The sequence below is a fragment of the Coenobita brevimanus genome, chromosome 76 (assembly GCF_032717465.1).
Source record: "Coenobita brevimanus isolate Jiangsu-jjx chromosome 76, ASM3271746v2, whole genome shotgun sequence".
NCBI lineage: Eukaryota > Metazoa > Arthropoda > Malacostraca > Decapoda > Coenobitidae > Coenobita > Coenobita brevimanus.
In genome coordinates, this window is record NC_137029.1 from 7,206,677 (window position 1) to 7,227,766 (window position 21,090).

Below are 21,090 nucleotides of genomic sequence, written 5' to 3' on the forward strand. Positions count from 1 at the left end.
AGAGTCAATCCAGATGCTGTCCCATTAAAAAGGGGTGCCAAATTCCCAATCATACACTTCTCCCAACAACATTCATCAAGCAAGCTCGATCTCTTGTCAGTACCCTCACCTCACCGATTTCCATACCTCTCTTCCTCATGCTCTCATCCATCATATCCCTCCACTTTCTCCTTGGCCTATCTTGCCTCGTTCCTCCTTCAAATTTGCTCAGATATACCTTTTTCACCGCTCTGTTGTTATCCATTCTCTTCACATGACCATGCTATCTCAGTACACTCTCTTCGATTCTGGTGTCCACAGACTTCCTCACTCATCTTTCACGAATCACATTATTTTGTATCCTATCCACTCTCTGCACTCCACATACATTCATCAGCAGTCCCATCTCCTCTGTTCTCACTCTTGAGTTTTCATTTTCATGCTACACCATAGTCTCACATCCATATGTTAAAGTTGGCACTAACACTCCCATCATGTATGCCTCATGCAGCTGCAACATTCAAGCCTGTTTCTTATCAAGGATTCATAGCACCAGCTACTTTCCTTCCTTGTGTTACTCTACTTTCCACTTCTTTTGCACGTTTTCCTCTCTTTTGTATCACTGTGCCCAGGTATCTGAACTCTCTCACCAATTCCAGTCTCTCTCCATTCACTGTAACATCACGCTGGGAGTCACCTTCCCTCTGAATAACCGTCACTTTACCCTTTTCTACATTTACTCTCAAGGCACGATGCTCACAGACATCAGCAAAATACTGCACTAGCCTACCAAGTTCTTGTCTGGTATTTGCAAGTAGTACTGCATCATCAGTATACAACAAATTTGAGATATTCCATCCATCACCACCCATTACCAACACCATCCCTCCCTCCATTACTCGTGTTTTTACTTCTCTCATCACCCCATTCATATATATATATATATATATATATATACATATATATATATATATCGAATAACCACGGGGGACATCACACAACCTTGTCGCATGCCCATACCGATCGTGAATCATTCATTTAGATGCCCATTTACTCTCACATGCTTCACTACAATCATAAAAACTCTTGATGGCACCTAGCAACCTATCATGTACACCGTAAATGTACAAAACCTTCCACAATCTTTCTCTGTCTACTTTGTCGTATGCTTTTTTCCAGATCCATGAATCCCAAAAACACCTAATAGTCCTTCTCACGCACCTTTTCCACTATGTGTCTTACTGCAAATATTTGATCCACATATCCTCTGCCACTTCTAAAGCCACCCTGTTCATCATTGACTAAGAATTCTGATATCTCTTACTTTCTCTATAATAATTCTTCCATATACTGTACCTTCCATTTCACACTCCATAAATTTAATAAATTTTATAAACTTATATAAGTGAAGCTACAAAACATGATGAATGTTCTTGTCGTATCCAACAGAGCCAGGATTCCAGGGGCTTGAATGAGGAGTGACTGGAAGCATGGCCCATTGGATTGGGCAAATTTAGGCTGTCTGGACATTACTACACCTCATCCTGCCCTAGGGTGGGAAAGGAGGTCCGGATAATGATGATATATATTATACATATATACAGTATACAGTATATATATATATATATATATATACAGTAATCACTCCAATATCCGGATCAATAGAGCCATCGGTAGGTTCGGATATTGGTTTTGTCCGGATATTGGGCCCCAGCTTATGGACTTGTACTTACGGACCCTAACACAGAGAAACACCTATACAACTCCCTCCGGACATGCATAGCACCTATTTAACACCCAAATCACACCAATAAGGCACATAAATGACTGAAATAAATGCAATAGACACATAAAATGTGGGTTTAGAAGTATGTTCATACATTAATAAACATTCTGGTACTTATGGACTCTAACCGAACCTAACCTAACCGAACCTAACCGAACTCTGAAAAACACATTCCTACTGCACATGCATGAGGTAAGTTTAGTATGGAAAGAAGTACAGTATGACACTTTCTGGTAAGTATAGTATGGGAAAAATACAATATGAAACATTCTGGTAAATATAGTATGGAAAATAGTACAACATGAAACATTTTGGCTACTTACAGCAAGTCCCTGGCCACCTCGATGAATAACCGCCTCCTCTCGGACTCTGACAGTAAGAACGATTTCCTGAAGCACTTGCACTACACTCTTCCTGAAGTCTTGCACTGAACTTAGTCACTAACACACAGAAGTCCGTTCTTTTCACAGTGTTCACTTTAGTCCAAATAATGTTCCATTAAATTTAAGTGTTGCACATTAACTTTTCCCACGTTTTTTAAGTTTCAAAGCCAAAACAAGAAGGTTAGTTACGTTAAATTTCTTTTCTACTTAGTCTTTTCTCCCAACTTGAAAACCTTAACACAACACACCGTTTTTCACTGCACAACACTCAAAATTCCCGTGTGGTCTAGTGGAGAAGTTCTTGCTGTTTATTCACTGTCAGAGCCCGAGAGTATCACTGGCAGGCGTCCAAGGGGTGCATCGGTGGGTAGTGGTGATGGCGTACCGACTACAGAAGACTCTGAAGACAGCCGCAAACTCACGTCGAGCGGTGACTCCACTGTAGCTGATGTGCTGGGCTGTGGCTCGGAGCATGAGGGCCTGTCTTGGGAGGCAACGGAGTGGAACCAGGGCTTGGCACAGCGGGGGTCACGGGCCTGAAAAAACTGTCAATCGTTGACTGACGCAAGGACCGACGATTCTGGCGATTGATGATGCGCTGCCGGAAAGCACGCACTTCCTCCACGAGTCCCAAGGGCCCCATCTCCCTGTCGCAGTCCGGGTGTTCCAGGTAGTCTAGGACGAACTCTAGATGTTCCCGGAGTGCGCTCAGCTTGGGGATGGCTGGAGTAGTGTCCTGCTGGGCGGAGTCTGCATCATCATCGCCTTCGTCGTCGAATCTTCAAGTTCGGGACTGACACCAGCAACCGAAGACGCGATCTCGATATCAGACAACGTCTGATACCCAGGATCGCCCTCGTCGTCGTCCAACCACTCACGAACATCGTCCACATCAACATCGTCGCCGTGCGTACGTAGCCGTGCATGGAAGTCATCCACGTCAAACCCTAGGAAATCGTACTCCACATCTGTTCCGAGAAGCAGACGAGACCAACCATTTTCAAGAGTTTTCACAGGGACTTCCTTCCATGCACTAGCCCAGTTGTACAGCGCAGACTTGATGTTGTAGCGGCGAAGGTTTTCCAAAGTCCGCTTGCCTCGAGTGTCACGTCCTTCCCCTGCGCTCGTCCTCGTCCTCGAGAACCACCATCACCTCGTCCAGGAACTTCCGACGGTACAGGCGCTTTGTTGCCACAATCACTCCTTGGTCCATTGGTTGAATGAGAGCAGTCGTATTAGGTGGCAGAAACATGCACCTAATACGGCCATTCTCAGCAACCAAGTCCTTGTCGCACGGGTGGGCAGGTGCATTGTCGAGGAGAAGGAGAGCCTTTACCTGGTCGCGAGGAATTCCCAGTGTCTTCGTCTGGTAATGTATGACCTCCTTGACGAAGTGATGGTGAAACCAGTCTTTGAAAATCACAGCTGTGAACCATGCTTTCAAAGAATGGTACCATACGACAGGAAGGACATCCATCACCCCACGAAGGCACCGAGGCTGCTTTGCACGGCCAACAATAACGGGCTTAAGCCGGTGCATGCCGTTAGCATTGGCACAACACAAAGCAGATATCCGTTCCTTAGAAAGCTTGCGGCCAGGTACACGCTTCTCCGTCTCATCGGCGAGAGTGTTCGTTGGCACCGAGCGATAGAATAGGCCAGTTTCGTCAGCGTTATAGACTTGACCGAGTGAGGCCCTCCCTGTCGATCAAGCCTTTCACCTTGTGCCGAAACTCGTCCACTCCATCCTCGTTAGCGTCCAATGCTTCGCCATGTGCTTTACGGTTAGTAAGGCCATGTCGCAACTTGAACGCGAAGAGCCAACCCTCGGATGCCTTGAAGTCTAGGGCGTCGTGAAGCCTTGCAAACTTCTCAGCAGCAGCCTTCAGCTCCGTTCCACGTACCATCACACCAGCTGCACGTTGCTGTCGATACCAAATCAACGTGGAGCGGTCGATCTCTGCATACTTGGGAGTAAACATAACCTTCCTCTCCACGTTGCGTTTGCTTCTCGACGAGAAGTCAGCCGTGTACTGCATGAGCTTGTCTCGGGAACGCTTGATATCAAACAAAGTCGACCGGGCCAGGTTGAACTCGCGGAGAATGCGAGAGGAAGACCAACCCGCATCAACCTTCTCCAATATCTCCCGTTTCTTCTCCAGAGTCAACACCACTCTCTTCCTTTTCTCAGGAGGCGGGGCCATCATCACACACACTAAGAGTAGGGTAGAGAGCAGCAGGAGGCCTTGCAGCAAGTACGGCACCACCACAAAAGCGAGCACGTGGGCAGCCATTACGAAGAGCGCAGGTCCAGTCGCGGTGAGAGACAGGCGGGAAGTGGGAGGATGCAGCGGCGCTCTATCGGACGTCGGAGGAATGACGAACCAAAACAATGCTCTCACGCGGCGCGCGCGGCAAGTTCAAATTACGGACGGCAAAAAATCTATTTTTTTTTTCCAATTTTTTTGGATTTTCGGACCATTTTGGGAATGTTTGATCCCAGGACGATAAGGTTCTGTTAGTGGGGATGTTCGGTTATTGGGCGTCCGGATATTAGAGTGATTACTGTATATATATATATATATATATATATATATATATATATATATATATATATATATATATATATATATATATATATATATATATATTGCCAGACACCGTAATCCCATAAGGGGTGGCCATTTGACTTTGAGTTATTTGTTTTATGGAGAGGGGCACTAACCCTCCACCAACCCATCTGTTGACACGTAGTGAGCACGTATGGTTTGGTTATATGGTTACCACCCAATGTTGTAAATGGTTTCTTGGCTTACAGGAAATCATTTGGCTTGTCACTCAATGTAAAGCCACCTGTAATGGAAAGAAATGCAATAAGAAGTGACAGGAAAGATGGGAGAAATAGGAAGAGAGGAGGGCAGGCACAGAAAAAGAATGATAAAGGCTTAGCAAGAAGTAAGCAGCACTACATCAAATGAGTGGATGATGGTCACCACCACCTACCACATATATTTATATACGGTATATATACATAGAGAGAGAGAGAGAGAGAGAGAGATGGATAGATAGATATATAGATAGATAGATTGATGCATATATTTGTACATATATATATATTTACATATATATATATATTTATATATATATATATATATATATATATATATATATAAATATATATATATACACAGTGGGCTCGCACAGTATGCAAGTTCTGAGTACACGAATCGCATAGTACGCGAGTGACCAAAAAAATAATAAAAAAACTTGATTGCGCGAGTTTAGCCCACAATACCCGAGGCAGAGGCAAGGAGTGGTCCAAAACCGCTATTTTCCCTGACTACGCAACCCCCCCTCCCTGCACGACGAGATCATCGTGACTTAGAGGCTCTTGGGGAAGGTGCTCAAGAGGAGTCTACAGAAAGATGTCGCCAATAACGACCGACAATAACGGTAAGTTAGAATAGATATCCAGTTTCTATAATAATGTTTGGATTCTCTTGAATGATGGCTATTTCACAAATGCCAAGTTGTTATACTGCAACTATGTCCATAACAAGACGAGGAATGAAACAAACAAGAAAAGATGAAGGAAATTGCCGAAACTGCGAGCAATAGCGAGGAGGAGATAGAGGATCCTCCCCTCACCACCTCCCATGACTCACCCGCCGCTGTCCTCTCCACCTCCAATGCCCCACCTGACACACCAGCTGCCTCCTCCTCCACCTCCACAGCCCCACCTGATTCACCAGCTTTACCTGGCATATCTGCAACCCCCACCATAATGACTGTTGCTACATTCTGGAAGAAATATAACATTTGACAGGCCATAAATTTTTTCATCAAAGCCTAGAATAATACAATACTGGGAACCATTAAAAAAGCATGGTGCAGCCGGGGTGCCTGGGGCACTCTAAGTATGTTGCCACGCCTCGAAACCCATGTTATTTAAGTCCACCAGGCCTGTTGTCAACTGTTGTTAAGGTGACTGACCATATTTTTGTTACTGCAGCTGTATCTGTAGTATATGTCTGAAAAATTTTCCCTTTATTATGTCTCTAAAGGTAAAAAAAAAAAATGTCAAGGTATGAGGGGGTACTGCCCATATGTAATTTTTCCCAAAAGATTACGTATTCACAATGCGCGATTTCACAGTGCGCGAGGACCAGACTGCCCATCCACTCGTGTACTGTGCGAGCCCACTGTACATACAGTAAGACCTCACTATAATGGACTAATTGGGGCCCAGACCATTCCGAAAAATGCAAAATTCTGATAAAAGCAACATCCTGACTTCCCCCCTGCTAATCCTGACTTTTTCCAATATATCAGACATTAGTCTGGATTGCATGAATAGTTTTTAAACTATTTTGACTACCATTGTGGTACTGTACCGTGTTATAACTTCACTACTTTAATCAAGTGGTGTAATAATGTATATATAATAATACCACACTGTACACTGATAAACATGTCTTTTATTTACCTTATTGTGGTGAACATAGCTGAAGTGGTCAGGCAGTCCGGACTGCATCTGGCTTTATCAGACTTTTTCTGATATATAGGAATTTAGTCTGGTAGCTCCTCGAGTCCGATAAAAGCGAATTCCAGTCTACTGAAGTCTGTTATATCGAGGTTTTACTGTACAAGCAAACCCCAGTTTAACGATGCAATTGCTTAAGTAAAAACCCATCACTGAGCAGGGTATCATATCTCAGGGTAGATTTAGCATGTAAAGTATAGGGATGCATTTTTGAGCCTTGAGTTTCACATCCCCCCCAACCAAGTTCTGAACCCAACCAAATCGGTAAAAAATAAAATAAAAATAAAAAATGAAAAATCAGTCTGATCTTAATGGCCTAACAGCTGTAAAAGAAGCTAACCTAAGCCTAAAACCAGTGCCCATCTCGCCTGTACCCAGTCAAGGTCACTGGGGAATGCAATCTCCGACTCCTATTCAAACTCGGTAGAGAAGGAGAGGCAACACTGTATACAATCTCACCATCAGATGGTCACAGGACAATTAAATAAACATCTGTTATGCATAATAATAATGTATGAATGATGCAGAATCATCCACGGTAAAAATTGTTGTGACTTAGAATCGCTGATGTTTTGACAGGGAATTCTCTTGACGGGGTATGCGATTAATGATGCGAACAGGACAGCATTTTCAGTGGCCCTTCTTTTATGTCGTTTTAGTTGCTGGTCTGGTTGCTGAGCTCCTTTATTTTCTTCTCTCTTATTTTCCAGCATTTATTTAGAAATTCCTTTGTATTTTCAAAGCGTTTTCCCTTGAACGGCTCAAATGTAAACACGATTCATCTATGCCACAGTTTTCACACGTACATGAAATATTTGCTCTTTAAGGCTTTCATAATTATTATTTAAAATTATTCCATGACAGCTTAGAAGTTCAATGGTCAAACACAAAATATTCTTTGCTAAACACAAAATATTCTTTGCTGAGTCACCTAGTTGTCCACACTGTTTTGTACCCTATCTGATGGGCAAGAAGCCATTCCCCAAATGACAGTGTTTACTCCACCTGCGACTAAAACACATTAATCTAAGTCTAAAAACAGTTTCTAAATCAATCGAAACAAAATTTAAGTCTAAAATATCATCAAAATCGGTAAAAAAATACTGTAATCAAAACCCATCGCAAACCCGGGGGTAGGCCCACAACAGGTGGGGTAGGGTAGTATATCCACCCCAATCACTGTTCCACGGTATTGCATCTAGGGGTTTCATAAATCGGGATTTGCCTTATACACATAGAGAGAGAGACAGACAGACAGACAGAGACAGAGACAGAGACAGAGAAAGAGAGAGAGAGAGAGAGAGTAAAACCTCGATATAAGTGACTTTAATAGACCGGAATCTTATCGGAATCAAGGAGCTACCGGACAAAATTTCTGTTTATCGGAAAAAATCCAATAAAGCCAGAAGCACTCCGGCCTGCCTGACCACTTCAGCTATGTTCATTAAAATAAGGTAAATAAAAGACATGTTTATCAGTGTACAGGACAGTATTAATATATATATTAAACCACTTGATTATTGTAGTGAATGTATAATACAGTACTGTACAATATTGCAATGGTAGTGAAAACAGTTTAAAAACCACTGGTGTGATCCAGGCTAATATCTGATATGTCAGAAAAAGTCCAGGTTAGCAGGGGGAAGTCTGGATGTAACTTTTAACGGAATTTTTCTTTTTTCGGAATGGTTTGGGCCCCAATTAATTCATTATAATGAGGTCATACAGTATATATATATATATATATATATATATTTTTGCTCTTTATGTCTGACTGAAAATAGGCTTCACAGCCCATTGCTGAGACCCAGTGTCCTCTTACATATCATTAAACTCCACATTACCACTTTGGTGCAAGCATCCACCATCTATACAGTAATCTCTTGATTATCCGGACGGCCACTGCCCAGACAATCAGTTACCTAGACGCTGTGATGCAGCTGTTCCAACCCATTATTTGTACATTTTTCCATAATATCCAGACAAATGCTTGCATCCAGGTGGAAATTATGCCCGCGAGAACATTTTTGCTCCCAGCCGGACGGAAATAGCCCTTTGGCACTGCTGTGTCTGGCTGGGTAGTTTACCCAGCATCCACTAGAGACCCCTCTCACTCAGTCTCAGTTCCCACACAGTGACTGTGTAGTAAACAGCTCCTCCCAGACAGCTGTTATGGCAGTGCACGTGGTGGTTTTTGTGGTTGTTCCCTACCTACTTCAGACCTTGCTATTCCTCGCATGTCTCATTCTAGGGTGTGATGATGATGGCCCCTTCACCAGGGAAAAGGAAGAGGGTAGTGCTGACTCTCTGGAAGTGGATGATCCTGGGTATGATTGATGCAGATGATCAAATCATGAGTGCTGATGTTGATTTTATTCTAGCTTACTGTACTGTACCATGATTTTATTCTATTTTACCACGATGCTTTGTGTGCCCACTGCATTTTTAGGTCTGCCTGATCAGATAAAGTAGAATTGAATAACAGAAACAAGTGTTGTATGATGTACTGTAGTGGCCTAACACTGACTTCCCAAGTTGGGTTATGTACGAAGGGGGGCCAGGGGAGAAGTCCATTATCCGGACAGAACCATTACTTGGGCATGCCTTTGGCTCTATTACATCAGATAATCAAGGATTTACTGTACTGAATACATGTTGGGGGCTATCTCATACAAGATTGGTGCACTGGTATTAGCAAGGGTATTTTTACAACATGCTGGCGAGTCTTCTAGTCGATCAGTAAAGTCTGCTTTTAATGAAATTCAAATCCTTAAACTGTTCCCTGGCTCTGCTGGGATTCAAGTCTAGATCCATTGGGACTGCAGGCTGCCTCTCTACCAATTCAGCCACTGCCTCCCCCTTACTGTAGCTGTACTGTATTATTTACTACAGTAGTATTAATTAACCCCTACACCGCGGGCTTGTTTACCAATTACTTGCGTGTGCCGCGGGGTTATTTGGGCTCCGACAGACTCTCAAAAAATATTTGCCAAAAATCAGTTATTAGTCCTAGAATAATAAAATTACATATGCTTATGGCACATACCTTCAGCTTTCTCCTGGAATGATTGTTGAGCCTTCGTCGGTTACCGTAGGACTTGTGGAGACCTCTGAAGTAGGGTAACGAAGTCTCCACTTTACACTTCCCGACAACCCGTAATATGATTACCACAGCCAGATACAAACACTATAAACACTATTCTACAATTTTCAAGTAGTTTGGGATCCATACTCAAAAAAAAAAAAACACTGTGAAAGCAATGGAAATTACGAGCGCGTCTGATCGTCGCACTGGCACTAGTTCGCTCATGGTAGTCTGTCATTTATTATTCATAAAACCCCTCACACTTTATATTTCTATTACTATATAACACTTATATATATCTACAGTCTTTATCCATAAGTTTCCTTCAGTAGTATTAGTTTATTGTCACTGTAGGGATTCAATTTCTTTCAGTAAAATACGTAGCATTCACTTTCTCGTCCTGTATACTGGCATTGAGAGTGAATGTCACTTTCATCTTCACTCTCATAACTCATAGCATTCAGACATGCTAGAGTGAAACTTTCACTTTCATTACTCCTAGGGTATATACTCGTACTCTTATAATACTACTCATTTACATTTCTATTTACGTTCTCTATTTTATTTACATTATTTACATTTCTATTTTATTTACACTGTGTTGTGCACTGTCACTTTAAATAACTTATAAAACTATTTTCCATTGTTCACGTATATTTACATTCATTACTTTCACTTGCTGTTTACACATTATTTACACATTATTTACAATTCCACTTGCACTGTTTTACTCAATAGAAAGATCGTAGTCACTCTTTTATCAATTGTCAGCCCTTTACCTCTTTCCACACGAGGTTTAGTAGGGGGTAAAGGTCACAGAGCCATTTGCATGGGGGTGAAAAAAGGCCTTGAAGTCAGCAAGATGAAACATACGTCCTCTCACTTCGGAAGATGAGAGTACACTGCTAACGCAGAGGCCAGGCCAGCTAGCCTAGAGGCCTGCTTTAGGGGTTATTCAGAGTTACCAATATTACTTCTTGAAACAGCTAAGTCTAGCACTGATATGATTGGCAGGAAATCTAGACAATACATTATAAATTTGGTAGTTCCATGTGAATGTAAATATCATTTAGGGTTCTCCCTTCCCTCCTTACATGTATATTTATTACGAAAATAGATTAGAGGCCTACTTAGGAGATATATAATCAGAGCTACCAATGTTAAATCTTGAAACAGCTTTGTGTAGCACTGATATGATTGGCAGGAAATCTAGACAATACATTATAAATTAGGTAGTTCCAGGTGAATGCAAATATCACTTAGGCTTCTCCCTTCTCTCCTTACATGTATATTTATTACGAAAATAGATTATACGGCATATTTCAAGGGGAAAAAAACAGCAAAAATTAGCGAACGAGTGCACGTGAGGTGTTGTCAGGTGATAATTAGCCAATTCCAGGTGTATGGCACTCTCACTTACCTGATTTCTTTCTTGTATATATTATTTGGTATAAGAATACGACATAGGGCTTATCTCAATGGATGAAATCAGTGAAAAATTCCAGGGAAGATTTACTTAGCGTAGCATGGCCGGGCAGGCGAGAGGATAGGGTAATGGAGGGGGGGTAGGGAGGGGAGTCAAGAACGCGGAGAAATGGATAAATTGTCAACAATGGATGGGAGTACAGATGAGATTAGGAGTGCTGACTAGTGTTGGACATTGTCAGTACTGATAGATGATACAAGCCCCCACTTGAAAGCCCGGGTGAATTCAAAATAACACAGAATCACAAAAGCGACGCCCCGCGGTATGATCCCTTGCTCCCAAGCGTCACAAAAGTGACGCCCCGCGGTTAAGGGGTTAAAGCATTACTTACAGTACTGTAACTGCTTGGAAAAATTGGGTACAGGCAGGCAGCAAAGGACAACAAAATTAAACCAGCATTTTTTTTTTTTTTTTTTTTTAAGGTACAAATGAAAGATTAGGAGAAATACACTGAGGTGGTTTGGACATGTGGAGAGAATGGAGAGTGAAAGACTGACTAAGAGGGTGTATGTAGGTGAGGTGGTGGGAGGGAGAGGGAGGGGTAGACCGAGGATGAGGTGGAGGGATGGAGTTGAGAGGTATATGAGGGAGGGGGGGGTGAGTTGGGGGGAGGGGAGTCAAATGGTAGGTGACAGAGTGACTTGGAGGCGTTTTGTCTGCGGCCACCCTTTGCGGGATTAGGGCGTCGGGCTATAGATAGGTAGATAGATAGACAAATGAACCTCTTCTTAATTAATCACTACAGCCACAGAGTTGTGAGCGGCTGGATGTTAATTAAAGGGTGGTGACCCATCAGTTCCTCACCAGAAGGAGGAGGAATAATTACAATAGTACAGTAATTTATAGTTCAAAATTACTGTCATATCCTTCTCATCATCATCATCATCATCTAAAGTTCTTTTCTCACCTGGGGGGGGGGGGTAAGTGGGAAGTCTGCCTAATTTCGGTATATGAGGTACACAATCATACTGCATACTTACCATTCAAGTTCCCAGAATCCTGACTCCTTCTCACAGACAATCTGATAATTACTGTATCACATTCCCAGGAAAAAATGGGTTCCAAAGTCTCTGTCATAAACTCTTCCAAATAAAGTTCTTCCAATCAGCTCAATCAACTGTCAGTTGCCTAGCCTCACTGACTTTCATAACTCGTCTTCTCACACACTCAAACATCATACCTATCCCTGTACATGATGGCCTACCATGCCTCCTCCCACCTTCAAGCTCACTTGGATATTCCCTCTTCAACATCCTAGTCATATTCTTTTTTGCTACATGTACATCTACCACTGTAATGACACAAAACTTGAATATAAATATATATATATATATATATATATATTTTTTTGTTCTTCTTCCTCTTCTCGGGAGAAATGCACGGCATGTACTGGTATTGTGTACCTCAAAGGTTAAATAGTTGACTCAAGAATTTTATTATAGACATCCAGAATCAATCATTTAAGCTGACTGTAAATTTTCAAGCAACTATAAGTGTACATAATTGAAAATCCAGTTCTGGATAAAAATATGTAAATCTATCATAGCCAACTAGCAACATACTGTACATACTGGTACTACATAATAGGACATGAGATAATACAGATTTAACAATGCCTCTGCATTCTCATGTAACATCCTGTACATGTAGGCTGTAGTCTATTCAATTTTCACAGTCCACTCATTTCATTTCATTTATAAAGGCTTAACATTCTTGCATGAACTGGCCTTAGTCAACTAATGAAGGTTTCCGTGCTGCTCAATCTCAGGAAGCCTTGGAGGATGTCCTCGTGGCTGTCCTGGTGGGCTGTGGGTCCCAGGTCCCATGCAAGGACTTGGGTGGACTGGGCCTGTGGTCTGTCTCCTCCTTCATTTACCCAACTTATGACAGCACTGGGTGCAAAATTTTTAATGTTTTTAATATAACTATCTATCAAAGTTGGTGAAGCTAAGGGATTGACAAGAGACTGAGCTGGATGGATGATTTTGTGTGGAGAAGTGCATAACCAGGGATTTGGCACCCTTTTTAACATGACAGCTTTCAGATTGGCTCTATCAGATAGGTATTTGTGATGCTACAGAACGTGGTGAAACTTTTTTGGTCTATCTGATGGAGCCAGGATTTCAAGGGCTTGAATGCTGAGGGAATGGAGGAGCGGGCCATTGAACTGAGCAAACTTTGGCTGTCTGGACATTGCTACTCCTCACCCTGCCCCAGGGTGGGAAAGGAGACCTAGATGATGATCATCATGACCTATCTAAGGCACTGTAATTTATTAGGCACTGAAGGGGAGCCTGCACATGGTAGCACTGTGGATCCCAAGTAGCATGGCAGAAGCGTCCACCCAGGACCCAAACCTCCCAATAGTTCCCTGTACCTCAGAGTATGAGGGATTTTGGAGAGGTACTGTCTACCTCAAAAGGGAACAGATCCTTATACAATGTATGTACTACACGATACATCTCGGACAGCCCAACAGATACAGTTGTATACCTGTGGTCGACAGGTCTGTTCAGCCAGACAGACCAGGATAGAGAAACAACAAAAATAATTGGTGTAATTTATAAGTATTGCACTGTACATATCACTTTCCTATGCAGTAGTGTAGTACAAACAAGTATGGTACTCACACTCTTAGAGAAGATGACACTAAAGTAGTCTGCCACAAGGGATTCTCCATAAAAGAAGTAGTTGCTTGTGATGAGGAACCACCAGGAGAGTGAACGGAACCAGGGCAAGCCATGCATCCGGTAGACTGAGTATCCAATGTTGATAATCTCCTTAAAGCACCACACTTGTACCAGCAGTGTCTAAACCATCCAAACCCAACACATTAATAATGTTATGCTAATGCACACTCGCAATCCCAAGAAAATATCCAGGCCTTGTCAATGCCATGGCCAGGAAACCATGACTGGTCTGGTGTTCAGACACAGCTTTAAACCCCCTTCCCTCCTCCTCCCTCCATCCATTCCCAACTCCAACCACCTTCCTTGATCTCTTGATCGAGAAATAGCCCATTCCTTTGCTTCACAGCATGAAGTGCGCACACACACACACACACACACACACACACACACACAGAAATGTGTAATAAAATAAGGAAAGAAGGCAGGTCACCACGAGCTTGACTGTATCCTGTTAAAAAAAACACCCTATGTATCTTTGAGAGTGTAGGTGTAAGTAATGTAATTTAGTAAATAAAAATATCTTTGTAATGGGTGAGGAGTGTTCAGCCCTAAGCTTAATTAAACTATCAGCCAGTATCATGAATAAAATAGCAGTTTACTTCATGAATGAACTATTTAGAGAGTATTGGTCTGCTAGTCAGTATGTCTTCATATACTTTATGTCTTCCTGTCTGGGAGAGTCGTATTTTCACCTCAACTGAATAACATCAACTGGCAGTAACAATATTGCAATACTAATTATTGTGAACTGATAATTCCAGATAATGTGAAGTGATAATTTGAAAACTCTGCCTCACTTTCATTCTGTCTATTTTACCTGCTTCTTTATCTTTCACATCATCATTTACAGAAAGTATTCTCACTTAACCTAAATAAAATTGCCTGTGTTTAGCAGGAGTGAAATAGCAACCAATGTGAAATAATGACTGAGGGACTGTCCATCTGTCTTTCCACTTGTCCGTCTGTCCAACTGCCTATCACGTTTTCCTCTACAAGACGGCTCTGTTATCACTTAATCTGACTAATGCCACCTGGTGAGATAAAGAATATAATAAGTCAATGTGAATCAATAATCCAGAATCTGTGTCTGTCTGTTTGTCTGCCTGTCTGTCTTATTTAGGACGTGATTTCTTTCCAAAGATGTTTGAAAACATTTGTCTTTAGCAAGAATAACAATTATGCTTAATCTCAAATGACATATGTGTCTGTGTTTCCTTTTCCTTGCAGGAATAGTTTATACTCAACCTGGCTTTCTAAATGTGTTTGTTGATACTAAGAGTAAAATAACAACACTGAGAAATCTCTCTATGGCACATGCCCATCTTTCCATCAGTTTTTATGTCTGTTTCTCTGAGGATGGCTTTTATTCAACATGATCCTCTGTCAGACAAAATCCAAGCAAGCTTGAATGTCAAGAAAAATATTACAGTATTTCATTTAATGCCAATACATGTATAATGCTCGTCCAGTTTTGCACCAAGCTCTAATATTATGTTACTGTGCAGTCAGAATTTTTTTGTACATACAGTATTTACGTTATACAGATGATACAACACATTCGGATCATCGTTAGCTGCTTCAAACCACGAAGTAAAGGAGTCAGCTACCCTTCGATCAAGCAGTGGTAGTAGTTTGGGATGGGGGGAGGAAGGGAGGGAGCATCTACAGTATACAGTATAATGTAAATACAGTACGTATGAAAAACATGGGCAATTGGGCAGATGGACAAGGAGAAAGACAAACAGACAGTTTCTCAATCATTACTTCACACTGACTGCTACTATACTCCCGCTAAAAACAAGCAAGTTTATTAAACATAAGTGAGAATAAATTCTTTCTGTAGATGAAGCTGTGAAAGACAAAGAAGCAGGTAAAACCGACAAAACGAAAGTGAGGCAGTTTCCATATTTTCAGTTCACATTAATTGGAATTATTAGTTCACATTAATTGGTATAGCAATAATGTTATTGTCAAGTGATTTTATTCAGCTGAAGTGCAAATATGACACTCCCGGACAGAAAGACGTAAAGTATATGAAGACATGCTGATTAACAGACAAACACTATCTAAATAATTCATTCAAGAAGTAAACTGCTAATCTATTCGTGCTACTGGCTGACAGTTTTATTAAGCTTGGGGCAGAACACGCCTCACCCGTTACACAGATATTTTTACTTACTGAATTACATTAATTACACCTACGCTCTTGACAATACAGAGGGTGTTACGTTTCAACAGGATTCACTCAAGCTTAAAATGGCCTGCCTTCTTTTCTCATGCTATCACATATTTGTGTGTGTGTGTGTGTGTGTGTGTGTGTGTGTGTGTGTGTGTGTGTGTGTGTGTGTGTGTGTGTGTGTGTGTGTGTGTGTGTGTGTGTGTGCTTCATACCACAAAGCAAAGGAGTGAGCTACCTCTCAATCATGAAGTCAAGGAAGGTGGTTGGAGTTGGGAATGGATGGAGGGAGGAGGAGGGGAGGGGGTTTAAAGCTGTGTCCGAACACCGGACCATTCTTGGTTTCCTAGCCATGACGTTGACAAGGCCTGGATACTTTCTTTGGATTAAGAATGTACATGAAATGGAATTCTCAAAACTTAACTATGCTGTTTATGGGCGTATAAATGCATACTGAAATGAAAAAAAAAAAAAAATGCTTCATCAGTATCATCATAATTTTCTCTACTGCCTTCCTCATTCTTGGGAACCCAAAACAGTGCCTCCACTCATCTTGGGATACCCAAGGAAGGAATATAACAATGAAGGAATGAATACAGCAAGAACACTGTGGTGGGAAACTTACAGTAAACATGAGGGCGAGTGGTCCAACATAAATGATGAGGCAAAAGAGGCCAATCATGAGCCAGGTGAAGATACCACGGATCACCCAATTCCTCCATCTGGGCAACAACAGGCCAGGACAGGACATGGTATCAGTCTCACATGGTATCAAGTCTCAAAATAACCAACCACAAAACAGTAAGTGATATTAACCCCTTCATCCCAAGGGCATAAGTTATTTTATATTGGTACCATGGGTGATAAAGAAGTTTATCATCTAACTTATCCAGGTTGAAAACTGTTCCCTATGATGAAAGTGTGTGAAATTAATAAAATAAAAAATTACAAGGTGTCCTCAAATTTAGAGGATAAAACACAAAGCACACCAATAAAACTTGAAACTGAATGTATGTGTGCCCTATACTTCTGTGCCCTATACTTCTGTGCCCATATTAATAAAAACTCCTAGGAGTAAAAGTTCCTCTCAAAGTGAAATTTGGCTCCTAACTTCTAGAAGTACTCCTAAAAGTTACTTTCAACTCCTAAGTTTACTCGTAAAATCGCTAAAAAATTAAAGTCCTCCACAAGGACTTTTAAGGAGTTAGGAGGGCTTTTAGTGACAGTAAATACAGTAGCTGCGTCCCTCAAACACCAAGAGACAAGACAACATAGACCATGGCTGACTGACACCACCCACCACGAAGAAATTTTCGAGCTCGGAAGGATGCATTCATGGAATATGATGATCAAGAACTTGTAAGAAGGTACCGTTTCGATCGTGAGGGCATTCTGTTTATTACTGATTTAGTAAGAGATGTACTGGAAAGGCCCACACATCGAAACCATCCTCTCACATCCGAGATGAAAGTGTTGATACTATTTAGGTACCTTGGAACTGGAAAAATGCAGCAGTGTAATTGTGATGACTTTGGACCATCACAGTCATTGTGAACAATGTGATAACGGAAACACTCTATGCTCTAACTGCTCCACACATTGTTAAGAGGTTTGTGAAGGTCCCTCGTACACTCCCTCAGTCCAGTTTCTCTTTCTCCTGAATTTATCTGCAGCCGTGGAATCTTGAAATTGTGCCACTGTTGACGGTCACTGTACCATGTACACACGATGCCCCAATGGTAGCAGGAATGATCAGCTGACCACATGATGTGTTTACATTTTATCCATTTTATCGACATTCGTAAAGAATCATAATATATGTTCAAATAGATGTTGTTTCTATATATGAAAACTAGTTTTTCATTTTTAAACTACATACTGATACTCTAAGGCTTTGTAATGGTAATTTTTAAAATATATTAAGCAGAGATTCTTTGTGTTGGTAACACTTCATGGTAGGAGCGAAATTACTACTACGAGTCCTCCTAGGAGGATCTTTTAGAAGCAACTCTCAGCTACAACCACTTTTAGTAGAAATTTTAGGAGTACTCCTACAAGTTTTTATTAATACCGGCCCTGGTTTGTACAGTAACGATGCAAACTTACTCAAGTCCGGTGCTGTACATCCTCCTAGTAAATGGCAATATCAGCAACAAGAACCACAGTGAACTATGAGCTGTAGGTTGCACATGTATTAATGCTCTTACAGGTGGCACCACTTCCAAGAAATCACCCATGAAGTGCATAACCTAGCACTGCCAGTTCCATTATCTTGTACATTTCTACTCACATGTCTATTCAAAATGGTGTATTAACAGTTACTTTGAGGGTTTTAGTGCAGTCAGAGATTTGCACTATGTTAAAACCTACAGGAAAACAGTTAATTTGTCTTTTGTGAATCTAACCACCTCTGAAAATTTTGTCTGCAAATAATTGAAATAATCAGTTGATTCAAATAATGAACCAAATTATAGCTTGAAGCTGAGTGAGAAGTTAGCACCTACTCTTTACTTTCAGGACTTGGGTATTTTATGAACAAGATACATTTTTACTGGCACTTCAGTACTTCAACCTCACAATACTTTTGCTTCTAAATTAGTAATGTTTGGAAATGAAGTACAGTAATACTGTATTTAATATAAAATAACAAAGCTGGGTAGTTTTTATAACTCTGTCATTTTTTACATACAAACAAAACACCCGTAAATGAGCAGTTACTGATCTGAAATCAGATGGAAGTTACATACTCAACCCAGCAAAATACTGTACACTGTATCTACTGGGCAGTATAACTGCAGGGGAATGAATGAGAGTGGGTGAAATAGAAGTTTAAAGAGTGTGCAACATGAAATCTCTCCTAAAGAAAACTGGCTGGAAGGGGTAAGAATCAACTAATAAATTACATTAACGCAGTAAAGCACTGGCATAGTTAGGCCTGGGCATTGGGGGCTATAGCCCCAAATGTTTTATGAATAGCCCCAGACCTCAAATAGCTCTTTTTTTTTCTTTTTTTTTTCATTTGGTGGGGGCACTCACCATCCTCTCACTCAATGTAGTGCTGCTCTCGGGTGTCTGCCCTTTCCTCTCCTCCCTCCTTTCCTTCCTTTCTCTTCTGTCTTTCTTTACTTCATTCTTTCCTCACCCTTCTGCCTATGGGTGACTTTACACTCCCTCTTTTGTCTTTCTTCCCTTCATTCTCTCCTGTTCCTTCTGCCTATGGGTGACTACACTGAGTGGCAGGCCGAATGGTTTCCTGTACACCAGGAAACCATTTACTACATTGGGTGGTAACCATATAATCAAATTATGGCGCCTGGTGGTGTAGTGGGTAATTGCGGCACTCCAGTCGGATTGAGCCGGTAAAGGTTTATATCCAAGGTGTGGTTGGAGTTTACTGCTCACGTAATGCCACTCAGGGATAAGTGAGGCTGGTCACTCTCATCTTAAATGTCAGGACCAACTTGCCTAGCCCTGGGCTCCTACGCTCCTCATGGGGCAATGTAGGATTGGATGATGGATGGATGGATGGACCAGTACAAAATAAATTGAAAAATAACATGTGTCTATGATCTAATTATCACATCAAAAAATGAGAAATTTGATTAGATGCTGCTTGGCATATGCTGACTGCATCCATTTTATAAGCAGGACAGGAGAAAGGAAAAGAGAACAGGAAGAGAAAACAGAGGAGATGAGGAGTGCGACAGACAGATGAGTCACCAAAAGAGCTTCTAGAGAGGTGAAGAGGAGAGTATCAGTTGAACAGGACACAGAGTTAACACAGTTTTGTCACAACTCAGACTGTGCTCATTTATTTTTATTTCATGTTGTGAATGTTAGCCTAAGCACCTGACCAGAACCATTTGGCAGAGCACAGTACTGTCTCACATCTTATCTTAATTTTACTCTAAAATAACTTGAAAATTATCTGGTGAAAATCTACAGATTTCTGGGCCGGGCCAAGCCCTATGTTTCAAGATCCTAAATACACCCCTGAGTAAAGGTTCATGTTCACAAAATCCTTTCACTAACACCTGTATATTATGTGTACATAAATAGACAGATACAGTAAGTATATATGTATATATATATATATTCATTCATTCATTGCCAGGCGCCATGTATCCCAGACAGGGTGGCCAAGGGCTTAGAGTTAATTGTTTTACAGGGAGGGGCACTAATCCTCCACCAACCCCACTTGACGTAGGGATGCCAACAGCATCTGGTGTTCCCAGGCAGTCACCCATCCAAGTACTAACCAGACCCAACGTTGCTTAACTTCGCTGATCGAACGGGAAGCGGTGTACTCAACGTGGTATATATATATATATATATATATATATATATATATATATATATATATATATATATATATACAGTATAAACAGTATATATATATATATATATATATATATATATATAAATATATGTATATATATATTGCCAGATGCCATAATACCATAAGAGGTGGGCATTTGACTTTGAGTTACTAGTTTTACAGGAAGGGGCACTAACCCTCCACCAACCCACTTGCTAACACATAAGGAGCAAGTATGGTTTTGCTATATGGTTACCACCCAGTGTTGTAAATGGTTTCTTGGCTTATAGGAAACCATTTGGCTTGTCACTCAATGTAAAGCCACCTGTAAAGGAAAGAAATGCAATAAGAAGTGACAGGAAAGATGGGAGAAATAGGAAGAGAGGAGGGCAGGCACAGAAAAAGAATGTTAAAGGCTAAGGAAGAAGTTGGCAGCACTACATCAAGCGAGTGGATGATGGTCGCCACCACTTATTATTAACATATATATATACAGTCAGCGCAATGGAAGTCTGGACCCTCCAATTCACACCATATATTTGATAGGGTCCAAGAAATATTGTAGGAAAATTCCTGTAGTCGGTGGATTTTTTTCTGGTGGCTTCTAGCAACTTTACAGGCCTGCCACTACATGCTGTGAATTT

At 41.3% G+C, this 21,090-nt stretch overlaps 1 protein-coding gene and 1 pseudogene across 1 annotated transcript in view; both read right to left on the minus strand.

Annotated features, from left to right (window-relative positions):
• Cds (CDP-diacylglycerol synthase) overlaps window positions 1-21,090 on the minus strand; it is a 104,248-nt gene that overhangs the window by 40,619 nt on the left and 42,539 nt on the right. The window contains exons 3-4 of the mRNA XM_080279020.1: window positions 16,754-16,850; window positions 13,893-14,072 (exon numbers count right to left, since the gene is read on the minus strand). Coding sequence (XP_080135146.1) covers window positions 13,893-14,072; window positions 16,754-16,850 — 277 coding nt within the window. The remainder of the gene's footprint in view (window positions 1-13,892; window positions 14,073-16,753; window positions 16,851-21,090) is intronic.
• On the minus strand, window positions 20,339-20,457 carry LOC145408342 (5S ribosomal RNA; annotated as a pseudogene).